Source organism: Falco biarmicus, chromosome 12 (genome assembly GCF_023638135.1).
Source record: "Falco biarmicus isolate bFalBia1 chromosome 12, bFalBia1.pri, whole genome shotgun sequence".
Classification (NCBI taxonomy): domain Eukaryota; kingdom Metazoa; phylum Chordata; class Aves; order Falconiformes; family Falconidae; genus Falco; species Falco biarmicus.
Window position 1 is genome coordinate 3,503,446 of NC_079299.1, and position 27,531 is coordinate 3,530,976.

General features: G+C 41.9%; 1 protein-coding gene across 1 annotated transcript in view; it reads left to right on the forward strand.

Moving 5' to 3' along the window:
- The window catches only part of FSHR (follicle stimulating hormone receptor), an 84,235-nt gene that overhangs the window by 19,260 nt on the left and 37,444 nt on the right, over positions 1-27,531 (forward strand). Inside the window, exon 2 of the mRNA XM_056357678.1 lies at positions 11,937-12,008. Within this exon, the coding sequence (XP_056213653.1) occupies positions 11,937-12,008 (72 nt within the window). The remainder of the gene's footprint in view (positions 1-11,936; positions 12,009-27,531) is intronic.

The following is a 27,531-nucleotide window of genomic DNA, read 5'->3' on the forward strand; positions in this document are numbered from 1 at the left end:
AGAGGTCTTTCATAACCTGCAGCTGTGCCATGAGCAGGTCAGGTTTCTCCCATCTCTATTTCACTGTTCTGTCACCCTTTTTAAGTGCTCTATAGAGGGCTTATGTTCCAGAAGCACACTGAAGGTGAAAGCGCTAAGCACATCTTTATTCTGAATATAAGCTAGTGTTTCAGTTGCCAGAGTGGTCAAGCTGGCATCTTTCTGAAACAATAATTCTCACTTTCAAATGCATTAGAGATCCATGCTTGATACCAGTGTGAGCTTCACCCTGTGTGTTACTGGAAAGAAACCTGTCAATCTTAAGGAAAATAGTATGGTTAGTATTTTTAAGGCTGCTGGTACACTAGCTGCCATGCTATACATATTCAGGAGCATCATTTTAACACGTGAGAGTAAATCCATGGCTAGTGGAAGGTAAATAGATACACAGCATTTGCAGTGGCAAGCTAATTCTTGCTAAAATAGTAGGAAAACTTTTTTTTTTTACTATAAGAAGAAATAATAAGGATTCCTTGCTTTGTCATTGCCTTTCTATCAAATTGGTGATGTCTGTGGGGAAGAGATCTCAATAACAGAGGAAGACTGTGAGGGAGAAGAGGTGCTTTCAGGAGATTGCAGGATAAAATTGAGAGTCCATCCACCTGCAATTCATATCCATGTGAACATGTCCCTCAGCAATTGCTAACTGACGAGCTAGGAGAAGTTCTTGACGTGGAAGCTGTGTGGCTAAGAAGAGCACTGGTGATGTGGGAATGTGTGGTGAGCAATGGCAGTAAACGGGAATGTTTACCAGGCTTGTGTAAATGTGCAAAGAGCATTACAACGTGAGGACTAGGAGCAATCTTAAGCACACAGGAGCCTGTTGGTCCCGTTAATCTCACAGGTGCTTCCATTCTCGATGTGCTGTGTGGTTCATTCCCTCGCACAGGCAACAGCAATTCCAGAAGCCAGCTTCTGTCCCCCTCGAAACAGTCAGCAGAAACATTCAGATCAGAGGAGAGCATGACCAGAGGGGATGAACAGGTTTTGCTTTTTTGCATGGTGCTAATGTAACAAAAGGTGGGGATTTTTCACCTTTGCCACTTTCAGTGTTATTTCACAGCATAAGTACTTAAAATTTAAATGTGCACTTTAGTTTGTAAAAAGAAGGGAATGTTCCACTCGCCACAGTGAGAGCGAAGTGGGAGCATATGGCACAGGTCCAGCATGTTTCTGTATTTCAGTACAGTTATGTCAGCACTGCTGCCCTGAGAACAGCAGAGTACGCGCCGTCTGCAGCCAGGACCCCCTTCAGGAGATGCTGTTTTCCCAAGACTGTCGATTGGGTTAGCTGTGTTTGGCACTCATGCTGCTTTTTGGAACATACAGCACGTATTAGATAGCAGAGAGAATATTTACTTTCACAAAGCTCATGCTCAGCTCCAGAGCGGAAAAAAAAAAAAAAAAAAAAAAAAGTACGATCAAGTTTCCAAGTGCTACTCCTTAAATGGTTTCTGACTGTTCTGGCATCAAGGAGTATCAGATATCTCATTACAACTTCAAACAAGCCTTTGAATGTATCCAAATTAATCCAAATATTTGGCGGGGACCCTGTTACTTATTAGGCTGTGTGTGCTAATTAAGGAATGTAACGGTGAGTATCTTTCTTTTATTCTATTAATATTCTGTGATATTTCAGCTGTGTCCCATTAAGCAGCATAGTACAGTGTCTGTGAGGATATGGATGAGAAAGGAGGTAAAAAACCACACTAGTTCTTTCTAATTAATTAGTGAAGCGAGATAAAATGACAGAGGTAAGCTGTTTGGTGTTCTGCTAAACAACAATGGTTCATCAAGATATTTTGCAGAAAAGCTTTCTCTTCTTTTTTTTTTTACCTACACTAAGGCATCCAACTCAGAACTTAAGGAATTTCACCCCTGGGCAACTTGTCTCAGTCATTAAAAATAGCACCATGTATGAAGGGCCTGCCAATGTAGAAAGTCCAGAGGTCTTAGAGGCAGAGACACTACACACAAAGAACACTTGTCACCTTTCTGCTATGACCTCAGCTGATGAACAAGCCACTGTACTCTCCCTGCTGTGGAATAAGATCTTTTTTGACACGTTCTTGGGATGGGAAAAGGGTTGACGTGGCCGGCTGTGTGTGAGCAGGGTGGCTATTCTTGCTCTGAATCAAAAAGAGAGGGGCAAGTTTTGAAGCCAGCACCTAAAAAGCTCCCCATCTGGTTGGGCTGTGGACATCTTCCATAACCCTATTTGCCTTGACAAGTTGCCCACGGGAGGGAACACAAAGTAAAACACTCTTTGTGCAAGAATAAAATAGCCAGTGCTTGTACAATGGTCCTTTTGTTAGGACATTATGCAGTGTTAGGACACTATGCAGAAATATTAATATAAGTAGATGCAACACTGAGCATGTGCCTTTAGAGTTAATGAATTTTTAATGGCTCCTCACCATAAAGGCGGTTGCAGATATCAAGGTTAGATTTTAAGGAAGTTGCACATTTCTGTACGTTTCTCAAAGGCCTGTGTGAGTAAGCTGTGAGGAAGGAGGATGTGCTCTTCTGAAAGTAGTGTAGTGTCTTACAGGATAATCGATACTAATAAAATTATAGCTATTTGTAAAAATAAAGCAATGGCTATTTTCTGGCGCTGTGTAACCAAGACGAGATAACTTGATTCACTTGTGTTATTTATCTTACACAAAACACTTTTCACAGCATGCCTTTGACATTAATAGAAGCAATTTTAACTGCGCTTTCAAGCTTACTGCCGGCCTTTTTTGCAGGTAGCTCATTCCTAGCAGTTAAACTCTTCCCAGATGCCAGCACAGTAAACCTGGATTCTGCTCAGAGCCCTACAAAGGACCTGTTTGTTGCAATCTGTGCTCCATGGCGAACCTTTTTCTCTGTGTGTACATACTGTTGAGGAACCTAGAGCTCCAGCTTTGCTTTGCTTTGCTCAAGCTCTGGGTAATCTGAAAAGAGAGGGGGAGATCCTGCCTGCCAGGACGGCATTGCTTTGCTGTCTGCTGCATCTGCTGCAAGGGTGCAGGGTGCAGGTTTGCAGCCACCCCAGGCCACCAAAGGGACCAGCGTCCTTGTGTCCAAGGGTGCTCTGCAGTAGGTCTGCTCAGGGCAGATGTCATTTCGGTTTGCTACATACCTTGTGCTTTACTGCTGCTCGCACCTACATCTTCAACAAAATTGTTTGTCAGGCACTTTGCAAAATAAATTAACACACACCGGCAACTGGTCTGAATAGGCACAGCTCTGCTCCTCCCCAGCTTTGTACCAGCGCCAAGCAATCCAGCCTCAGCACAGTGAGATAATTGCACTAAGTATAGAGCACTAAACAGCTCAGACTGAGTAAAAGTCCTGCTGTTGCATCTCTGTGTCTGATTGGGAATTGTGCAATCTTCTCTCTTCCTTCCCCTCTCCATCTTGTTTTAGATTATATTTTTTTAATCCCCCGCCTCCAGATTCATCCCACTCTATTCAAGCAGAGGTATTTAAAAGCATCTTGCAGCTTGCTTTAATTTTTTTTTTCTTTATTTTTCACTGCCTGCATGTGTGACCTCAGGAAGAAGCTATCTGCAGCATAGCGGGGCGATGCGCAGTGTGTGCTTTGTCCAGCAATGAAAAGGGTATCAGCGCTGAGACTAAACACACCATGGTTTTGGAAAACTAAGGCAGGGGGGGAGGGAGCTTAAGCTTTACAAGCATGTTGCTTGCCTACTTTTGCAGTCTTTTAGATGCCTTTTTTTTTTTTTTTCCCCTCACCACAATTTTCTATCCTTCCTTATCTCTCATTATCAGCTGTTAGCTGCTGAGGGGCACTGTGTGAAACTTATTAGCTGACCTAAGCGGGGTCCTGGGAGAAAAACAAATCCCACAGCAACTTTGCTGTGTGCTTGTGCGAGCGGCAGCATGGCTCTGCTGGGGAAATGGGCATTTTGTTCCCCCTGTTAGGGTATTGTGGGCACTCGGCAAGCAAAATGCCAGCAGGACATCAGCTGTGTGATCTTAAAATGCTTTCCTTCAGCTCTTTATGGTGGCTGGGTGGCATTATTATTACGCCGAGCAAGTATTCACTACATTTAGAATAGGAATGCCATCAGTACTGTTCATTATCCTTTTAATCTTAATTCAGGAAAAAAAAAAAAAAAAGAAATTGAATTTTAAGGGAGACCACTGGTAAGGATTAAGGAGTGATTTTTTGCAAGCTACTGCACATATTGCCTTTTAGATTCAGACCTGCAAAGCAGAGGGGCATTGCTAATAACTTGATCATCATGGTTCTAATTGTGTTTACTTTGTCTGTACAGGCTTCGTTTGATAGCACACATGGCACAATATTTTCTTTCTCAGATGCCCCTTACATCACTCTGAGACCCGAAGAAATCCCCAAGCAGCACACCTGAAAGGAGGCCGTGCATCCTCCCAGGTGTACCCCACATTTTTCAGTCAGGTAGAGGAATGATCTCCCCTTGTATCGCTGAGCGTGCCGTTATACGGTATGGAACATCCCCCCCGGTCAGTTCAGCTCACCTGCCCGGTTGTGTGCCCCCAAGCCTGTGGCCCACACCCCCCCCCCCCCATCCCCCCCCAGGCTATTCATTGCAGGGGGCAAAGGGAAAAACAAAGGCTGCATCGGTGCTGAGCAAGTGCTGTTCGGTGAAAGCTGGATTAGTGTGTTATCAGTACGGTTTTGATCAAAAATCCAAACCACAGCACCGTATGAGCTGCCATGAAGAAAATTAAATCTACCTTCACCAGGCCCAGTCCAGCCTGAAATTCAGGAGGGGATCTTTGGTTTCTGTCTGCTCCGTAAAATGTACATTACCTAATTTTTCCTTGGAATACTCACCTTTACCTGCTTATATTATCCCACGAAAAAAAAGAACCAGCTGCACAGCCTAGATAACTTGTCCTTTCACAAGCATCTGAAGGGGATGAGCAGCTGATTTAAGCACATTAGGTGAACGCAGTGATTAGATGCTTCGAGCCAGATTGTGCATATTAGCAAGGGATTACGGTCTCTCTCTTGTAAGTCAATTTACATGTGTGTAAAGTAGGCGCTCGCAGACTCTCGAACGCGTGGATCACGCCTTGGTTGGAAAAATGAATTGCAAAGCTCTTCCTCCGTTGTTCGAGCCTGCCTGTGCCATCAGGGTCCCCTATTTGAAATGAATCTGTAGTTACATGAATAGTCATTATTAGAAAAATATTCTGCTTGGCTTTGCTTTTCCCTTAAGGTGATGGCGTGGCTCCCTGAAAAGGTGAGCCAGCAGAGTGGTGGGAGCGGTGTTTTGTCCCTGCCAGCGCCGTTCCTCATGATCCTGTCAGCCTTATGAAGTCCCAACCTCAATACCTCCTGGAATTGAAGCAACTAACATAAATCTTTCTCTGTTTTTAAATTAAAGCCTCGTGAGTGTTGAAAATAGCTTTGCAGCATGATATGAATGCGCTCTAAAGACTTTAAAACCAGAAAGCAAATTAAACCAATCTTTTGGCATTTAGCTTGATGGGTTTTGAAGCCTGATGTTTTTTTAGCACCCACTTTATGAGTTTTGGACTCCTCTCTGCCTGCTGTTAGGACCAGGAAACCATAGCTATGTCTGAAAGCAGCTACAAACGGCTTAATAGATTACAGAGATCTTCCACCTAGGCAGCTGGTTAGGAAAAATACTTTCATGTTCATGTATATCTTACACATGCCCCTTCGTAGTGAGGTGTTTACTAGAAACAGACCCTAGTAATAGTGAGGTCGTATGGCAACGTGAACACATTTCAAGGAGCTAGGGGCTTGCAAATGTTCTCCGTAAATTTAAAGTAAATAACATTTAGCCCAAAGGAATCTCATGATTCATTCCAGTGAGAATTAGGGCAAAAACGACACAGCCAGATTGATTTGCACCACCTGGGACAAAGTCTGCAGTATTTCTTGGTCTCTTGTTACAGCATAAAAGCACCATAGCCCTTCACTGTTGCATTGACTAATCAAGAGAAAACGGGGGGGGGGGGGGGGGGGGGGGGGGGGAGAAAAAATAACAACAGGGGCAAGGTTCTGATGATTTTTGCATTTAATCAAGCGTGTACTGAATAGGTCATGGCTTCCTTTTGTCTTCTCCTGATGTAAAGCAAAGACTCCTCTGTTGCTTGTGCTGGAACCTCCAGCCCATCCCCAATGCAAGAAGCAAAACCAAAGAAACAACAAAACAAAACAAAAAAATTACAGAGAGTAAATTAGATTTCACTGTAAATCTTTGTTTGACAAAATACACATTGCTGCAGAGGATTAGAAGGTGATAACATCAGTCTATTAGCTGAGAGATTAAAGTAAAGTGTTCTTCAAAATCCTATCACATTTACTTCTTTGGAACCAAATTTGGTGATTTAGCATTATGGTCACTGAATCTTTTTGGCTTTTTATTTTATTTTCCTTTAGTCCTTAAGTTTATAGTAACTGCTTGATACAGTTCATTTTAACATCATGAATTTGCAATTTACATCAGTCAGGGAAGATAATTCCACAATGCACATACTTTCTGATTAACTGTGACTTAAGTAGATCTGAGAAAAGGGTTTTAAAAGAGGGGTTTGAAAGACATAAATGCAGCCATGCTTTATGAAGCAGAATATATATATATATATTAACTAGTCTAATTTCTGATAATCAGTGCAGTCCTTTGTTGTATAAGGTTATTGCCAGTGGTGGGGGCATTTGCTGAGGAAGGGAGCTGGGAGGAGGAGGCACCAGTGCAGTGCAGGAGTAAGTTCTGGTGGAGAATTTATGCCAAAGAGCATCTCCATAATTGTTCAAGAAAAAGCTTGTGGGACCAGGATCTGAGAACTCATTTGATAAATATGCAAAATGTATAATTTTGCACATAAATGGCCAACCTCACAAGCACACTGTATTACATGGATTTACTTAATGTGCATACTTCATGTTTACTATGTACTTTTTCCAGAGACATTTAGCAGAAATAACTCGTATGGTTCTACTTCCCTTACGTTGTAATTTACCAAGTCTCTTTAATCACTCATACCTTTGTCACCAGGTACCTGAACAACGACATCCAGCCCTCCATCCTGTCGTGATGAGATCGGTCTGATTTCTGTCACTGGATTCATGTGAGGCTGGATGGAAGAATAATTTTGTGGACCGGTTTTTTTCCCCTCATGTCTTGTATTCTGTCTGGCTGAACTACTTCAGCTGCAGAAGCCTCTATTTTTGGAAAAGTTCAAAAAATGTCTTCATAATTGGAAATGTTAGAGGGTTATTCAGGAACATTTTACCAGTACCTGCTAATTTCTGCTGTTTATATCGTGTCCTCTATAGGCTTTGAGATTACATTGGCACTATATTTCTCTTATACTAGATACAACCATGCAGAAACAAGATGTATTTGGGTTGTTCGCTCTTCGTGGTGATATAAAGTGGTGTAAGTCACCTGTGTCAGTGGCTTCATATCCATTGAGGCCCTGCTGTTTTAAATAACCAGGTTTAGATGTCTCTGTATAAGTAAACAAACCAGTAGGAGATAGTTCGGCCCTAGTCCTGACAGGTCTAGCCTCAATTAGCAATAGGTTTTTAGCAGTTTAATAATAGGAGAGTTTACTCACACCCATTCATGGGAGAAACTGAAATGATGTAACAAAGAGGCCTATAAAACACTTAAAAATGAAAAATGGAAAAACCTGTGGGAATTGTGCATGTTCAGCCCAGAGGAAGGTAGCCTGACTGTAAGCTTACCCCTCCTTCCAGGTGTAAAAGGCTATTCCTGCTCAACAGAAAGCAATTGTTCACACTGGTCAGAAAAAAGCAAGTAAAAATCTGTTAAATTTTAAACAATATTGTATATTTAAGTAAACATCATTCGTAACACATATGTAGATATATAAAGTGTAAGTGCAATTGTACAACCGCAGCAGACAGCCTCAGTTCCTACCAACAAACTCACGAAGAATCACTTCCAACAAAAGTTTTTAAATCAATCAGGATTAGAAACCTCTCCTGGATATCCAGGTGTGGTAGGAGCAATGGGTCAGGCTTAAATCTAAGTTAGGTTATACTTCTGTACGTAGGGAACAGCAATAGTTAATACTGCCATTCTTCTACCTCCAGCCACGTGTACTGCCTTCTCGCCACGCAGGATAACCAACCATGGCACCATCTGGGGCTTCTTTTCTTCCCTGTGCTCCTTTCTGCTCTCTCAAGTGTTAAGTTTTTGGAGTCCTTGCTAGGACTTCTGGGACCTACTGCAGCCCAAATAACATCAACATCACTGAACTTTGGACTTTAAAAAGTGTAAAAAATTTTCGGTTTTTTTTTTCATTTATCCCTGGGAAACCAGTGCTAACTGTAATACGTGTAAAGAAGATGGTGGGGTTGAGTTTCCCCTTGTCCTCTTGGGTGGTACAAGGAGCCAAGCCCTGGCTGTACAACCCTCGGGGCCAGAGAGGGAGAGGTCCCTCAGCCGCTGAGCATCCTCCTGGGGCATGAAATATGGGAGATGGCCCCCCTCAGGGTGAGGGGCAACTTGAAGCCAGGACTCGCGTTCCCTGTGTCCGTGCTCAGGCTGCCGGAGTTGTGTTGAGAGACCACAATGCCTTCCTCCCTCCCATGAGTTAACTCCTGTGAGTGGGTGCTCCCCATGTCTCTGGAGGGTGGTGCTACACCTGCAGCTCTGGTGCAGAGCTGAAAGCTCCGGGAGAGTGCTAGCTCTGCGCACAGATTTTTGGATCACCCAACCTTCACTCTAACCCTTCTTGCACCTTACACCTGGCTCTGGGGTGTCAGTTCCATGCCATGCACTGACTGCTTACGCTTCCCACTGCTTTCCCTGCAGGTGCCTAAGTGCTAACGTATTTTTTTAGGACCAAATACTACATCTCTCCATCAAGCACAAGTTTTTTTTAAAGGATGCTTTTGTTTACTGACTTGTCTTGACATGAAACATGCTTGAATGAAGGTGGGCTGTATTTATTTCTTTGACCCTAAAATAACACCAGCAACAAAACCAAGAAAATGCTTTTCAATTATTTTCTCCATGTACCTCAGAAAGAATTGGTACTGAACAGCCAGTATCTCAATTTAAGTACAGTTTGATTGTTGGAGCCTAATTGGTGAGATTTATCGACAATACAGCATTTGGCTAGTTATAATAGACTTATTCATTATACAGCTGATAATTCAACAAGTAGCTGATGTGAATTTTCAGGGTCCGTTATACCATTAAGGCTGACTTTATTAGACTACTCAGGGATGTGTAAAAACAATTAACCTTCATTTTTTTTAAGTAGAATGTGAGACTTCAGCCATTAAACTTCAATTCTACTTTAACTGCTCCAGGGCATTAGACACTTGGCTCCTGAATTCTGGCACCTTATTAAAGCAGGAAGGCAGGGTATTAGACAAAGAAACTCAAGGTTTGCTTTTTGCTTCTGAGCACTTGTGGTTTTCCTCATACAGGTAACCTCACCTACGAACGAGGTTCCAGTCTTTTAATTAGTTTCAGGATCAGGCTGTAAATTCTTGTTGTGGTAAAGCATGGAATAGGGCAGCATTTCATTACAAAATTGCAAAAGTCCTGATGAACTGCATCTGCAGAGAGGATTCATTTTAGAACACTGCCATAAAAAATATTATAGGTGGCTTTTGCAACAGAGCCTGCTTTCTAGGGCTCCAAAATTAGGCATGTGTTTCTACAAAGGAGAGTTTAGGAAGGGTTTCAAAGCAGATGAAAGTTAAAGAGTTTCCTGATGGTTCAGCTTTGTAGCACTAAGCCTGCTGGGTGTTCTGCACGGATCCATTGTACCTCGCCGCGCTCCCAGCGCGCGGCTGTACCTTTGCATGCATTACACCGGCTGTGTTTTCAGTAGGGCTTTACAAATTGCCTAATCCAGGTTAGGGCTTTTCTGGAAGCTCTTTAATCCTTCTAACATTTGCATAACGATCTCAACACTGTGATTCTTGTGTGACAGTGTGTTGAAGCTCTTTCTGACTTACATTAATGACAGTACAAGAATAATGGTATGCCAAATTGACTTCATTGTCTTTCAGGACTGAGAATACCATACATTTCAATGTTTAAAAAAGCGTGGGGCCAAGTTCACTCCTGGTGTAATCACAGTGACATCTCTAGAGCTAAGTGAGGCATGCACCGACTTTGCTCCCCTTATGTAAATGTTAAGTCATAATGAGGGGGTAGATTCTACTAAAGACCTACCATTAAAAAATAGGAACCCTTCACAGCGGTATTCTATTAGAATAATACTTTTTTTCCCCAAGACTTTGATTAAAACATGATAATTCCCCATGAAAATTCTAAACTAATCAGCTGAAATAAAAAATAGATGAGGATTGCATGAATACTTTATGGGAAGAATAAGAAAGTAAGTCTCTAATTTTGAGGTATTGTGTTAAAATTTGCAGGACTACACAGCGGGTCATACCAGGCTAAGCTCCCATTTCTGCCCTCCTGCAGACGTTACAGTAGGGCAGCGCAGGCATGAGCTGAAGGGTGATCCCAAGCAGCCATGCAAAACCAGTTCTGAGATGATAAAAATGAAAGATGGTCTGGCAGACATGCTCACAGAAAAAAAGAATTCCATAGTACTTCAGAAACAGTCCCTTTCCGTTTCCAAGGGAAAATAGAGTAAGAAACTGAATCACAGGGTGGTATACATATACGTAGCACACGCAATTTATTTTTTAAAAAGAAAATTTCATTCTTCAACCACTACTGCTCAATGTAACCATTATGATCTGATCTCTTGTTTATTTATGTGCTTGGTGTTTGATACCCGGGAGTTTGAATATGACTTTTATTCTCAGCAAAAAATACTTTTTTTTTTTTTCTCCCTACGATATTTCTCCCTACAACATCTCTGTGGGCTTTCTCATGTCTCAGCTATGATTTCTTGGCCTGGCATCTAGTCATACGGTTGAACTCGGTGATCTTAAAGGTCTTTTCCAACTTAAACGATTTGATGATTCTATAATTCTGTAAACACATCACGTGAAGGATGTATCTTGATGAGCAGGTCATGTTAATATATGCAATTGTTTGCGCTCACTACCTATGAACGATTAAATGCGTGAAAGAAAACAATTAACCAGGCAACACCTTATTCCTCCAAGGAGTAGTGGAAACACTACATTTCATTTGCTGAGTGCCATCAAGAGGTTTGTAGTCGTCTTTGTTTACTGTGATAAAAGGAGACAAGTCCAGGTTAACAGAAAGGTTTATATGATATTTTAAATTATTTTTCTTCACAAAGCGTATTCTGTGACCTTTAGAAAATGATTAAAATGTTGTCTCACTGCACACGTGATCAAGTCATGAATTCCAAAGTCCCGGTTTTGTGGCACATTATGAACTAATTAGAAAAGAGACTGTGAGAAGCAATAAAGGGTATTAAAGTTGTGCTGACGGGAGATAGTAGCTGACTCCTTCAATTATCTGTGCAGCAGGTCAAGGCTTATCTTGCATAAGCACGTGTGTACCACCGCACAGCCTTGTGTAAGCAACTCACCCCAGTCTGGCTCGACAGGGCTGCTTCATCCTGCACTTAAGCATCTCTCAAAAGAGGTCGAGGTGAGAAAGACACTGTCCCTGCCCAGCACCCGGCAAACCTGCGGTGGCCGCGTCTGGATTTCTTACCGAGGCAAACGGGGACACCGCAGCTACTGACGGATGCTTTTTTCCCTGAGGACCTCTGGAGTTTGCCTAACGCTGTGCTATAATTGTGGTCCGGGAAGGCAGCTGGAGTCCCACGAAGGCTTTGAACATCACAGCTATATTTAGATGCCAAAGCCCTCAGCCTGGAGACTGTCCTTGTACCTGTGATAAAAGGCCTCTCCTACACTGACAAGGGCCTGTGTTGTGAATAGTGAATAATCACCCTATTTTCTCTATTTTCAGGAGATTTGTCCTCACCAAGATGAGAGTCATTCCAAAAGGAGCTTTCGCAGGACTTGGTGACCTAGAGAAAATGTATGTATGTCAATATTTAGGAAACAGCTATTACACTCCAAGCAGCAGTTTCTGGTTGCAGCTCCTTTTACCACCTGTGAGCAAGCCCCTATCCTGAGCTTCATCTAGTTTCATCTTTCTGTTTAAAAAAATAGAATATTTTTGTTTTTAACAGCATGTCCCAAAACACTGTTGTCACAAATACATTTTTATATCAGCAAGCAGGTGGTCCTTGGTCGACAGGTTGGTTCAGCATGGAGTGTCATTGCATTTAGTAACCATGCCATAGCAGAAGGTAATGGGAAACTGATTATTCTGAGAATCTGGGGATTAAACAGTGGAAATATTATGGAGGAAAGCACTCCTGTCCATAGCAGGTCTGCCAATCCTTTTTTCACTAATGAATATATAGGATTGTTTTGTGCAGATTGTAGCGAGCTGGGAGTCGGGCACTTCTCCTAAGTAACAAGCAATAGGATAAGAGAAAATGGCCTCAGGTTGCACCAGGGAAGGTTTAGATTGGCCATTAGGAAAAATTGCTGCATGGAAAAGGCGGCCAAGCATTGGAACAGGCTGCCCAGGGAGGTGATGGAGTCACCGTCCCTGGAGGTATTTAAAAGACACGTAGATGTGATGCTTCGGGAAGTGTTTTAGAAGTGAACTTGGCAGTGCAAGGCTGACGGTCAGATTCGATGACCTCAAAGGTCTTTTCCAACCTAAAAGAGTTTGTGATTCTCTTCAGAGTCAGCTGGCAGAGTGTGTGAGAGAAGTTTCTTGTGAGCGATAGATCTGAAAATCTTAGCACATAAAGGGTGTAAGCACCTAATTTCTGTGAATTTTAGTGATAAGCCTGGAGATACAATTATGAGCACCTTTGATGCACAGATGTATCATAGATTCATTAGTATACTAGTTTGGATGTATTGCAGCCCTACACCACTAGAAGGAAAAATCCTTGGAAATGTATTTCCTGCTATAATTTAGTGACAAAAAAATCTATGGGTTAACAGGTGCTAGCACCAGAAATTATAACTATTACTGTCCAGTCTGAACTGGTCTGGGGCATGTATGATTTTTCTGAATTATTTCATATATCAGCAAATCGCAACATTTTGTTGAGAAATATGCCCAGTGCTTGCACCCTGAAGGGTCTCACAAACAGGCTGTTCACCCAAGAGGAGTCTGAGTGGGAGTGGGGAAATTCGGTTTAAAGTCAGTGCCTTTTTCAGTGCTGTGTGCGTAATGGCAAAAAGGAATGGATTGTGTATGTAATGGCAACACTAAAAGGGATGGATTGTCAGCATTTCTCTGCAATGTTCCTACCCTCTTGCCTCCTACTCTTGCATAAGTAAGAGATTTAGCAAGAAGGGGAACACAGCAGGAGGTGCGGCAAGGAAAGGAAAAGGAGTTTGAACCTAGATGAGAGTGGATGGATGAAGAACAAGCAGTGAACATGCAAAGACTGAAGAGCTGCTGTTCAGGAGCTGAAGAGCTGCTGTTCAGGAGCAAGTGGACCCTCATAAGCCCATCAAGCACTGCTATAAATGGTCTTTTTTTTTTTTTTTTTTTATAAAAGAAAAAGAAAATCTTATTTTTTGGCAGGCTAAAGTTACCAGTTAGGAATAAGATCAGCTCTGCATCAACAGTTTTGATGGCCTTTGTTTCATCCCAGTCCTGCAGGGTTCCTTTTAGCCTAGTCCATATGGAAAATCATTGAGCTCCCTGGACTATGAAGTGGGTTGCAAAGTGCATTGTAAACCACTTCTGTTCTCTTTAATTACTCAGAAACTGTATGTCTGGTATGTGTGAAGGTGGTGATCGCATTGAATAGATGTCTCTAAGTGGTGATTTATTGTTAATGAAAAAAATTATATATGGAAATGAGCTCAATTGGAAAAGTTATCTATGTTCTAGTAGTACATAGAGGAGAAATGGGGACAGACAGTTTATAGCAAAACATCCTTGAAAATACAAGTGTGATAAATATGTAAATGAGACCAATCAACATCAACAAAGATGTGGTATTTGCAGATGATATGGCAAACAGATAAAATTTGAAATAGCTCACAAATCCTAAACCTAACCCATAAAACATTCATCAGAAATATTCATGATAATGTAGGGACAAAAAAGTGTGTAATCAAATAATGGATTTGCATATAAAAACATAGCCTTTGTATGAAAGCCTTTTTACTCTTGCAAGATCATGCACAAAAAGGAAGATTAAAGCAAACTGTATTCTATTTAAGGAAAACAGCTATTAATAATGTGATACCTCCATACGGTAAAATGTGGATAGCCTGATGTATACAAATGAGATACTTCAATGCATAATGTGTATGTGCCCACCTAGAACTAAAAAGACTAAAAATGAAGAGAGTGACTGTATTTCCTAAATGTGTTACTGAAGAAAAAGTGCTTTATGCAGTCCAGCATATCTAGACACATGATTTTTATTACTAGATCATTTCTAACAGTGTTTCTGAGAACGGGGTAGGTTTTAAAGCCCAGAGGTTGCAAGGAAGTGGTGGTCTTCAGAATCATCCATTGGGGATGAGCTGGTTGAGTACAAGTTAAAGCAGAGATGAGTCCTCCATGAGAATCTCAATTCTGTTGTATTTACATTCAAAGTGAATGAAGGCTTTTGAATACAGTGACCAAAAAATCTCTGGTTTTCAAAGAAAAATCATTCAATGACATTTTTCACTGTTCCTGCTTTCTGTCTGCATTTTACTTTCTTCCTGAACACTTGAACAGCTGAGAGCTTTGAACAAATGTATTTTGGCACAAAGTGTCAAATTCTTCCAGATACTTGCAGTCAGGCCCCAGTCATCATATCACAGTACCCAGGAAAGATCTCGTTTGATTTCCATTTGGGCTGTCCAAGGACTTTCCAGAACGGACACAATGGAAAAAACCAGTGTGACGTGGAAATGTCAGTGTGGAGCACCCGATCTGCTCTCCCTTGTGAAGCTCCAGTTCTAGTTACCAAGACATAATCTTTGGGGTTTAATCTGATTTTTTTTTAATTTAAAAAAAAAAAAAGAAAAAGAAAAATGGCAAAATTGTCGCTGGAGTTCTTCTGCCATTTTAAAGTTTTCTGAAAGAATGAGCGTCCATTTGAACCATCTCTAGCTTGTCATTATCTTATCACCCACCTAAATTCCTTCAGTTACTGAAAAAACATCAAATGACCATTCTGCTGACTGTCATTTAGAGAAACAACTTTCCCCCAGTATGTTCTAGGAGAAGGATCTTCTTTTCTTTTTAGGTAAAATGTTTAAAGTTATGAAATAAGCTAACAGGCTCTAATTATCTCAGATTTCTCTTGCTAAAGGTGCAACTTGAATTTTCTTATAGCAAAGTATTTCAGAAACCCACCGATCTGAGGAACAGCCTAACCAGCTTGCCGCTAGCAGCCCTCCAACTTCTGCACAGCTCCGGCTTCATGTTAATTTAGCAAATAGTTGTTCAGGGAAGCGGGTTAGTTATTCTTACTACGTGTTTAGTCTGCTTCTAAGTCTTAGGCAACTGGAACGTGGTAGCTTGTCTGGACTCCTGTTTAACCAACCTGTTTACACTCCCAGAACTAATTAACCTCCAGTTACTAAATTAAAAAGCGGCCCCATGCAGGCACACACCTGGCAAAATCAATTCAACAAGCTCTGCACCTGCTATGTTGTCTTCAACCTGCACTGAAAGGGCCTAATTTGGAGGAGAGACAGTCTGCAGCAATATCAGGTCTTCCCTTTTCCTGAGTCTCCTCCTGTTACTATAAGGCAGCAAAGCAGAGTTGTGAATGTTGGTCAAATAAGACCTGATTCGGGCATCGTATTTGTGGGAAGTTTGGTCTGATGGCCATACCATGTGCGAGTCAAAGAGGCCACGCGTTGGCATCCTGAGGCACAATCCCCTGGACGACTCATCCTCAGTTATTTCTTCTTTTGAAGGGTTTAAGCTAAATCATTATGCTTTGTTTCCTCATTCGCTCTCAAATCCAACCTGTGTGTATCCCCAGTAAATGTGGCCATGTGGACGAGGTACTTCTTGAACTGGAGGATGTCACAGAGAAAAACCACCCTTGTTGGCCCCAGTTTGTATTTTGGAGTAATAGGAGAAGGGCATTTCTTTAACAGATTTTGGCAAAGACACAGTTTAAGAATATGAACTGTGCTATGGTTAACAGAGCTTGACGAGCTAAACTCCTGATGAGCTCTGGAAATCCTGGGAAGATAAAACTTTTACGGTTGAGGAAATCTGCCAGAGTTGATACTCCTGGAAATAAGTCTTCTGTCTGTCGAAGGCAGCGGGAATATACACACCAGCTACCTAAGCCTTCCTCCTGTATTTACTTAATCACTCAGTGCATTCAAGCTTTTATGTTTTTTTGCCAAGACTGTTTATCTAGTGATGGTTCATATGAAAAAATGCTGCTGGTCTGTGACCTAGTTACATGAGCACCAGCTTATTTCATGCACAGCAACTGACCTGATGTACGATGTTATAATCTCTCCTGTTTGCCCCTGTAGGCTAAAAGGCAGGTCACGCTTTCCTTGGACTTAATACGATCAGACTGAGTTACCTTTTATGTTTTATCTAAACCAAGGATAGCGGAGAGCATCCAGTAGAGTGTTTTGAGGCACGTGCTGAAGTACATTGCTGAATCAAGGCATCTCTTCCTGTGAGTGGGGAAGGAGCAAAGTCCTTGGCTTGATTGTAAAAGTCTCACCAGGGCAATTTGTCGTAGCAGGAACTTTTCGCTTTACTTAGCAAGTTTTAACAATCTGGTAAAGTGGTGGATTCACCATCCAGACCTTCTTTGGCAGCAGCCATCGAAGCTGCCCAGGCTAGCAAATGGCTAAGGGATGTCCATCATCCCACGTGCTCCTGAAATCGGTTTCATTCAGCCCCAGCACGTGATTTTATAATACCTGGCAGCGTACAGCCCAAAAAGAGGGGAATGAAGGCAGGGAGGCAGAAACTGCACGATCACCTAAGGGCGAGCAGGCTGTGTCTTCTGCTACCAGGAAAGCTGGTCGGTATTTTGCAACTTCTCCAGTTGTTCTTGCATTGTGTGCTGCCTCATTTGGTATGTGAAAGGCTGTGATTAAATAAGATCATTAAAGTTATTTTGAGAAAATTGTTATGATTCAGTGTAACCAAGATATTTGGAAATTGGTTCTAAGCAGGACTTCCTTTCTATCTTTTGTTGCATCATTTGGATAAATCTGCCTTTCCTTTCCTTTTTTTTTTTTTCGCTCCAAGAAGTAAAATATGGATTTGCAGAATCTGCTGTGATATGCAAGTTAAATAGTGCATGTTTACAAAAATATGTATTTATATCCCGAAGGTGAAAGGGGGACGTGGTGCATTCTGTGTACCAAAATATATCCTGAATCAGGTAGCAATCATATTTTGATAATGAATGCTCCAGGGTATACTCTGAAGGTGCAACTCCATGGATATTAAATTCTAATTTACATTATAGGGAGTTATGTGTAACATTCTGCATCTTAAGGGCAAGGTATGACAATAAGTATGCTGCTTAATGCATCTAAGTTAGTCTAAGTACACATTTCCTCGCAGGGAGCAGAGCACTACAGTTCAAAAACATTAAGGTGAGTAACCAGCACAGGCAAAGAAACTCAAAGTGCAGGCTGACATCTCAAAGAATAAATGTTTTAATGCGGCTACCATTATGATACGGGGCTTTCCCCTCTGTCTGCCAGGTCTAATCCTACAAGAGAGAGCAGGCACCGAAGGCTGCCCAGGGTCGGGCAGTGAGCACGGAGGGTTCCCGGCTCCCGCAGGTGGACTCGCAAGCCCCGCATGGCCCCGTGCCAGCTGACTGTCCATGTCTGCTGGTGATCAGTGGTTTTGAACTGGCTTTTTTTAGATACTGGAGGGGTTGCTTGCATTCCGGTCCTCTGCTTCAGCAGCAAAATCATGTAAGAAAGCTTATCCTTTGCTCTGCACGCTGTACACCTTCTTTAGCCAAGCAGTAGCCGGAGTGTCAGTCTTCATTTGCCCATCGCTACACTCTGCCCGTTGAAATGGGTTCCCACAAACGGGATCAGAAAGGCGAACGGCTGTGCGAGGTTCTCCCGGGGTCCTGTGACACATCGCTGGTGGTGTGGACAGGCAAAGCGGTGCCTCGTGCCGGGGGCTGGCGGTGTGGCCACGAGCAGCTGGGGTATATTTTCTCCTCGAAGGAGTGCCATCACTCAGCTGGTCCTTCTGCAACCTCCACACACATCTCCCCTTGAACAGCCAACTGTAGTGTTTGCTCTGAATACATAGGAAGCCTGGCGTGTTCTTAATTCAATTCATTTCCTGCAAGTAGAAGCTATGCCTTGTGTTCTAAACATAACAAGGAGTGAGCGAAGACTAGGTGGGTTTTATTATAATCTATAAACGTTTTGCTGCATCATCACCCGGCATTCTGCTTTTCCCTGGCAAAGCTTATCTGTGGAAGAGATCGTGCGCTCACAGTGATTGTTGTCATCCCTTGCACAATTACAGAAAAGTGAAGTGGAAATTTATTATCTGTGTCAGCAACTCACTGCTGATGTCAAAGAGCAGAAATTTTAATTACAGCTTTGTTATATTTCAGTAAATGCATAACCTGATCTCAACCTTTTCCCAATGTTTGGTTGGAACAAAATTACAAATAAAGTAAAAAACCCTTGAAAGAAGAAGCTAGGAAAAGTAAAATCAATTCATAGTGTCCATATCAATATTTGCTAACTTTCTATTAAAAAAAAAAAAAAAAACCCACCAGAAAATCATGCTAATATTTGCATATTTTAATTGAAACATGTTAGAGTACAAGAAAGGAAGTAGTCCATAATTCTTTCTGTGTGGTTTGGTATTTTGATGCTTGCTTTCTTTGATAAAAAAGATTTAGAAAGGAAAAAAAAAAAGATAATACATTTTGTCATTACTTCCCTTTGTTGAGCAAGACTGAGTTTTGGGCTAAGGAACTGTTAGCAGAATCTTTGTTAACCCCACTGGTATGAAGCCAGCATTAGAGACTGAAGTATTTAATGGAAGAATCATCTTGGACATAATTTCTGGTCCCTGGTTTACAGCTGTCTAGACTCAAAGACAGGTAAAGAAGGAAGAAAAAAAAAAAAAAGGAAAATCCACTTGCCTGCATGTATGCTAAGTGCTTTAATGCCTCTCCCCAGTGGCATGCTGTTGAGACTACCTGAATTCATAAAAGACAAAATGTGAGCAAATGTTTGTGTGAATTCCCACTCTTCTTTCGGAGGAAACTTCGATCCAGTGTTCTTCCTCTACACAAACAAATTATTTAAAAATAACTCTTTTGCATAACTAAATGTGGGCTGTGAAGTAGCCCCATTCCCTCAAAATGAGGTTTGAGGATGAAATGCACAGTTCTTGAAAAAAGGTCTCAGCCCAGTGATCAGAAAAAACTCTTCAAATGAAGATGTTAGGAATTATTCAAAAAATTTTTGAATTGTTAAGAATATTTCTCAATAGGCTTGCTGTGCTCTTCCACTGTTTTCTGGGAAGGCGCCAGACGGACTGCAGGTTTCACGTGCTGTGGTTATTCATAGAGAGATTTTGCTTTCTCCAAGTCACTACATTTTGCAAGGCAGCTTCTTAGGTCCTTGCATCAGGGGCATGAAGCTGATTATTGCTACTGATAAACATAGGAAGGTACCTCGGAACCGATCGTCACCTCGTGGTGCAGAATTAATACTATAACCTTTCTTCTTTTCACCTGCGGGATGTGCTTTATGCATACTGAAGAGGCAGAGATGCCTGCTTACTGGCCAGCTATCTGAGGGCCATCTCAGATGGGTTTTTTGTTTCAGGAGGGGCCAGAAGCGGTGTTGTGAAATGTAAGACAGCTGCTGGCAGGGTCAAATATTTTTCCCCAGACCATGTCATTCCTTCAGTTTCCATCTCTTCTTTCCAGGAACTTCACTCTGTTTTTAAGTAAAGGAATTTCCAAGCTGTATTTTACTATGAGGTTCTTGTACTTTCAAAGTAGAATCAGTGATCGTCTAAGTGACTTTGTAAGTATAAAAACAAGTATTTGTTAAGAAAAGTAAAATAATTCTTAAGCTGGCTGAGCGATATGTTTATTAGACTTACACATGTATATCAGAAAATGAAATGAGAACTCAGAATTGCTGGTTTTAATTACATTTTACATTTTCAAATGTAATTGATAGCTCATACATGGCAAAAGCTGGTTCTTCTCATTTGACATTCAGAATATTGCTCTGATTTAAATAATTACCTTTTTCTTGATAAAATAAGTATATTCAGTTCTAATATCCCTAAATAATTTGTAAAAAAAAAAAAAAATATTCTTCTTTCGGTTATTAATTACTTATTAACTCCAAAATCTCTGGATAGAATTTGAGATAAAATGGATTGACTTGAAAAGAGAGAACTGTAAATAAAAATTAAGATTTAAACAAAATCAATGCAAGTCAGCAGAATTACATCAACACATTTTTTTAAAGAGTTTTAAGAGAATTATTATTAAAAGGCTTCTTCCTACACAAAAAAATAAGAGTGGAACTTTTAATTCTTGTGTGAAATTGCATAACAAAGTAATTCTGAGAGCTCAGACATGCGGTCAGCATTACAGCGGTTGCACCTCACTTGGGTGTTCAGCTCAAACACGCAGCACCTCCATCTCCTCCACCTGGCGGAGGCGGGTGGGGGTCCGTGCCCCCCAATACACCCTGGTGCTGTGCTGCTGGGAGCCTGGGAATTTGGGTGATGGTATATCCCAAGAGGCATCATAGTGCCATCTCCTTCCAGATAGAGCTGGCTTCTAGGTTTTCTTTAAAAAGTACTGCTATTAAAACAAACAAACAAGCAAAAAAGTATGAATCATGAAAAGTTCTTTTTTCATGAGAAAACAGGGGTTTACAGGATTTTTTTTCTAATAATTTTGTGTGCATATCTAACTATACCAGTGAGTGAGTGAGTGCAAAATCTGTGACCTACTTGAAATTGTGCCCAGTTTGCTCTAAATGGGATTTTCTTCAATATTTATTGTTGCCGCTACTAAAAATTGTTGGTTAGAAAGGGGAAGGCTGGCACCAGATTGGAAATGGTAATTCAGTTTCAGGAGGATTTCAGAAACACCTTCCCATATTAATTTTATCTAGCTTTTCTGTTTATTTTACAAACAAAAAAGAAAAACAACAACCAAAACATGTTAGTGGAATTGGCATGCTGCAATGAAGGATTGTTTCCCATTGCAATACAAATGCTGATACAAACCTCAGCATTTATGGAAAACAAATGTTGAGATGAAGTCAAGACATTTATTTTCTAAGCAGGAGATGTTGACTCTCTGACAACATTACATTGCAGTCTTTATTTCTATTATGCCAAATGATTGATGTGGATTTAATCATTAGTTTGATGGCTGCTTTGCTCAGTGGAGAGGCAGCTGAACATTTTATCGTTATTAGTGAGCTGCATTTTGATTTTTCTATCAAGGACACTGCCAGCTTCAATTCATCCCAGGTGTAAAACCAGAGGTTCATTGGGCCCATTGTTTGTTTCGTGACCAAGCCAAGAACAGTTTGTTTGCAAAATAGTGTGAATATTTGTTTTGATTTCTCAAGCAGGAACCTGGTTTTGATAAAGACTTCCATATATGTGCTTGATTCTTCAAAAATAAGTAATAGTAGTGTACCTTTTCTGACTAAACTACTTACCACATGAAAGACTATACATGTACATATATACTTCTATACATGCATATCTGTGTATATGTATAGAGTAGCATAGAAAGGATTTAAATTGCTAGGATGTAGAATGGTAGACAAATACTAAGCCAGAAAATATTTTTAATGCTTGGGGAGCGAACACCACAGATGGAAACTGCAAATGATTGTGAGAGAAATGCAGAGCGCTGGAAAACTATTGGGGTCTGTGCATTTTCCAGAACAGTCAGCAGAGGATTAGGGGCTGGGGACAGGGACAGGGACAGGCTGGTGGCTTTTGCAGTTCAGAACCTCCTCCCTGAGAGCCACTGTTGCCAAATCCTGAAGGAGGATGGTCAAGGGAACGTTTCTGGAACAATTGCGGAATAGCTCATCCAAATGGACAATATGTTTTGTCCATCTCATAGGGTGCCTGCTCCTCTGAGGAAGAGAAGTGCACCTAATTAATTACGGGCTGCTCAGCGCAAACTCCTGGAATGACCTCTCTGTGTTGTCTTTGTGCTGTGAAATATCTCCACTAAAGCAAGGAATGATGCAGAATTTCACATAAGGACTGAATTAAACTAGTCTTTGTTATTTAGAAGCATCATTTACTTCTGTCTTGCTCGCCTGCTCAAGAGCACAAAGATTTACATCTTTATCTGGAAATGTTTGTTGTTTCTAATGTATTTATGAAGTGAAAGTGCTCATTAGACGTGTCTAATCCCTTTGTCAATCTCTTGTTTTGAATGAGATTTTACGATATGTTTTTCAGCTTTATTTTTCATATTTTTAAGACTTTTTGTGCTGGATTTTTAAGATTTTGGCTTTGCCCATCTGTGCTGTGAGAAGAGGCAAGCACAGTATGGTGAAAAGGATCTGCTTATTTATGACTTCTGTTCCCAGTTAGATAATGCTCTTTAGGAAAACTGGCAGCAGCGGAGCTCCCTGAGGGAAGGGGGGGTGCATTTTCCCTTTGCCTGCTAATGGGCACATGCAAAGGGGAGCAGCTCGGAGGTACAACAAGTGGCAAGTTTACAGGCCAGAGGTGGATGTGCCACCCAAGGGCTGCACTGCAGAGCAGGGAGCAAACCCAGGGATGACGAACGGGGTTTTGCAGGAGGTCTGGGCAGAGCTTACTGCCACTTGGAGTAAGCCATGGAGGAACACCAGACTTTCCCCAGGGGCACTGGGTGTCAGGGTAGAGGGGGATATAAACTCTTCTTAGCTCTCTTCGAATATCCTTTGAGGTTTTTCTTCTTTAAAGCTAGTTATCCTAGTTTATATTCTAATAAAAACTGCCTTTTTTGATTTTAAAACCCTTCCGTCCTTCTTTGGGGCATTTTGTGCAGAGGAAGGTCAAGACATACTGCCTCCAAGCCTGTGGCTTGAAATGCCATCGTCTGGCACTATCCACACTGTCTTGTCATTCCATTTTCACCACGTGCCATGTCCTGGCTCCTCTGTTCCCTGAGCCTGACCCTCTGTCTGAAGACCCGGCACTGAGAGGTGGGATGCGCTGAGCCTGAAGGCACCACTGCAGCAGAGAGGTGACCGCCGGGGGATGCAAGCAGCGAGCCCCCGCGACAGCGCGCTTTTACAGAGGCAAGTCAATGGATCACAGTCCATCTGTGACACCCCTGTGCCTGGGCATAACCGACCACACACGCTGTTTATTTAAAAAGTAAGGTTGGTTTTGCTTGTGTTTCTTGGTAGCAGGCTTCAATATGGTAACAAGTAGAGTGGTTTTTCACAAGCCTTCATCTGGCAGTACCGAGCAGCCTGTTCTGTGTTCACAGGACCCAGAGTACCTCTGAATAGCACATAATGCTTTCATCCTTCTGTGCTGCTCAGCGTAACAGACAGCATGCTAAAGTTTGAAAAAGGTGGTAAAAATGAGGGAGAAATCGTGTTGGTGGTGGACAATCACCCAGGTCACTAGAGGGAGGACTTCCTAAGGGGAGCTAAGCACTGCACAGATTTAAATCCCAGGGAGCGCCTTGTGGTGAACTGGCCAGTCTCACCTTATTCCAGGACTCAGGGATCCTTCCCATATCGGGAGACTGGTTTCTGATGTAGCTACATGGATAAAAACCGATGACACATTTATTCTCGATTTTGGTGGTGTGCAGTCAACATCCATCCCAGCAACGCGACAGTAAGGTGTCTTTTTATCTGCGGGTCTGAGGATGCTTCTGTTCTCCATATTTTGTGAATTGGGTGGCAGGTTAAAAGCTCTCTGCAGTTGGCTAGGTGGCGAAGCTCTCATCTGCCCCAGCTCCTTTCGTTGGTAGGAGAGTGAGTAACAGCAGAGCAGTGACCATCCTTCGGGGGAGATCGCTCAGGAGCCCGCTCCTCCTCTTCTCACCGTTATCGACTCTCAGTAGCCTTTTTAAAAATCTATAGAGCTTACTCCAGCACTGACCTTGTCTAATCATATTGATTGTTAGTAACTGAAGGCTAATTAGGAAGCAAGTTGCTATGGTAATTCTTGAGTCATACATATAAAGAGAAAATACTGCTAAAACCACTAGTGCATGGTGACTATTAGCATAGTTAAACAAATTAAAAAATATAATTCATTCAGATTTATTCTGGAATTCAAATGAAGATACAATATGCAACAAGGAAGTTTTTCCCTTGCTGCCACATTTTCCTCTTTCATAGACATTTTGTCCTTTTATTTGTCTGTTGAGTGAGTTGTGCATAATTTTAGGACTAAATAACAAAGTGAACTTTGCGTTCTTCTCCACCCCACACACAACCCCCGCGTAGCCCACATGCAATATGTCACAACAAGCTTCACGTGATGGGAGAATGACTCGGGCAGAGGGTAATAGGACTGGGAACCCCCCAGATCTGTAGGTCACTTGTTCATATCTAGCCTGCATGTGTGTGATGGATGGTTGATTTCCACACGGGTAGGTTGATGGTTTTGCATGCCCATGGGCTCAGACTGTGCCCTCAGGAGACGGGGATTCATGGCAAGCCGGGGCTGTCAGGGCTGCCTCTCAGCAGCAGCCCCCCTTGGCCAGACCTTGGCACGGCCCCACGGCAGCGCTGGTGTCTCGGTGGGTGACCACGCTCCATGGTGGGGCACTGCGGGATGGTTGGACGGTTTTGGTTGGGCCGTGCCTCATCTGTGGGTAAATGGAAGATTTTGCCAGTCATGTCTAATAGAGTCTCTTCACCTTTTTTTTAGCTAAATGTGACGCAAAGGAAAATCAAGGGCATCCTTCCCTGTTTCATGGGGGTCTTCCTTCTCCTCCTTTGGCACCTTACTAACTAATCATGTCACGCACAAATCTTAGCTCTCCTAATGAGTTTCCATCTGCACGTCTTTAAGAAGGAGGGGAATATGAGTATGCATCCTGTTGTTACCCTCCTGGACAGTTTGAATGATGAGGCAATATGTATCTAGGAGACTCACAGGACTGGATGGGAGACAGGAGTGTGCTGAGTTCAGATCACTTCCAAGTGAGCATGAGTTTCTCTGCCCGTCTCAGTCATCAGTGGATGAATGTCCTTAAATTGACATTAGCAGCACATAACGAAAAATGTGAGCAGCAGTGCAGCTACTGTGTAGCATAAATCTCTTTTAACAGGTCTCATAAATAAACAGAGTATTCTCTCTATGGCTTCTTGGGACTCGTATGCTCACAGAGTTGCATTTATTTAACTGAAAATAAGATATAACATTGATTACTAAGAAGTGTGTGACACTTAAAAAACAAGCAAACAAAACAAACAAAAAAAAAACAAAACACCCAAAAGATAGAAGTATGTTTAAAGTGATTAACATCAACTAAACCAGAGCAAAATGACTCTAACAATGAAACCAAAAACACCTGGTCTGAGGCTTTGCCTGGTCCTCAAGTTAAATAGGTGCCACTGTAGAGACAATTCCTGAGCATGCCATTTTGACGTAACCACTTCATGTTACCAGTAATATAGCCCTCACGGAAAAGAAAAATAATTTAAATCCCTCGTATTCAGCTGCTGCTTGATGTGTCCTCACTGAAGGTCGCCAGCTGGGTATGGGGCACAAGGGATTCACCTGGGGAATCTCTTATACCAGAGCAATCCTGCAAAGCCATCTTCAAACTGATAGAAAGAATATAACAAAACCCTGCTACCTTTGTATAGAAAAATTAGGTATGTGCTGGTACTGCTGGCTGCTTTCTGTTTGCTGTACCTTTCTGCATGTAAGAAAAATACACTCCTGTCCAGGGATCCAGTCCAAATCCGTAGGGATGTGGGTAACTTCAAGATAGAACATCTTTCAGAGGGAGCTCTGATCATGTTCCATAATACATGTTATATTTGTTTCTTCATTTTCCTGTTAAAATAATCCAAAAATACAAGTTTTGTTTTCACTCAAATGGAAGAAACAATATAGTAGTTACCTTTTCATTTTTAATTCAGTATTTAACATACAGAAAACAATCCTCTAAATCTGAAAACTAAATTGCTCTCACAGGATTGCCTTCAAGCGCATGTACTTCTGTGTCCTTTTGTGTATTGAGCTGCCGGCTTTCTAGAGACAGTACTTATTTAAAATTACATGAAAATAGGCTCTCTTCTAAAATGTAGAATGTTAATGGAAATACAGATCCAATATATGAAAACCAATGGATTTCCGTGCCTTCTGCTGCAGAGCCTGAAATCTCCTTCAGTCCCAACTAAAGCAATGATAGTAACCAGAAATGATGGATTTAATTTAATTTTTTATTATTTTTTAAGCATATTTCATCACCATGACTTTTCCAAATGGCAATTTTTGTGGTTTGGGATCTCTTCAGGATTTCCCTCCACCTTCCCCATCAGCAGCATTTTTTTTTTAAAGTGTTTTACTGGAAACAAAAAGGGTTTTGTCAGGCTTGTGCTGTGAAAACACTGTAAGTTCCAGTTTGTTTACATCAGTACAGGAAGCCAGACAGAAAAATATCGTTAAGAATATGCAATGCAGTGCACAAAGAAATAGACACAGCATCTTCTGAGGAAAACATCATCTTTTTTTTATTCAAACCACGTTTCTTGTTCAGCCTCCTTCTTTAAGTGCTGTGGCTGGGGAGGAAGATTCCTTTTACTTTTCCCCTGATGAAGATGGAAGAACTAATTGAGATACAGATTTTGCATCATCTCTAGCTCCAGCTTCTATGTCCCCGGTTATATATGACCCAGGATAAATTGGAGAAGGGCTCCCAGGGAGGTCAAAGGGCTTGTATGTAGGAGAAACAGGTCATTCCCAAGAGGCCAGGAATTGCCTTTGGGCTCTCGAGGGCTTTGCCTCATTCCTATGGAGACTGCACTGGGGGAATCAGTACTGCGGGGCCCCTGCCAAAGGGCTGAGCCCGATCCAAGGACTTTCTCGTTAAAGCACCACAACAGCAGATGCTAGCAGGTCAGTCTTTGAACCTTGATAGCAGATCAGTCTTTCTTTGCCTGGCATTTCTACCAGCCTGTGTCACAGAACAGAGTTGTGGCAGAGCCCTTCGTGGCATATGAGCAACTCCCTTGTAAACGAGGCTAGATATGCAGAAAGGCTGCTACTGGCTGGTTTTGGGGAGTAAGCACCATCGTGTGGCCATGGGTCTATTACTCTTAGTGCTTTTGTTGTAAGGTTGTGTATATGCACAGACACAAACATAGAAACGTACGAATATATTGAATTTCGGCCCAAGCTGATGACATGTTCCCTCGCCCTTGTTAAGACTGACTTATCAGTGTGCGGTCTTGCTGTGTTTGCTGATGAAGAGAGTTATTTGTGTCAGGGAAACTCAGGTGGAAGCACGAGATTTTCCAAGGTTTCGTAGTGGAAAGCTGTTCAGTCGTTT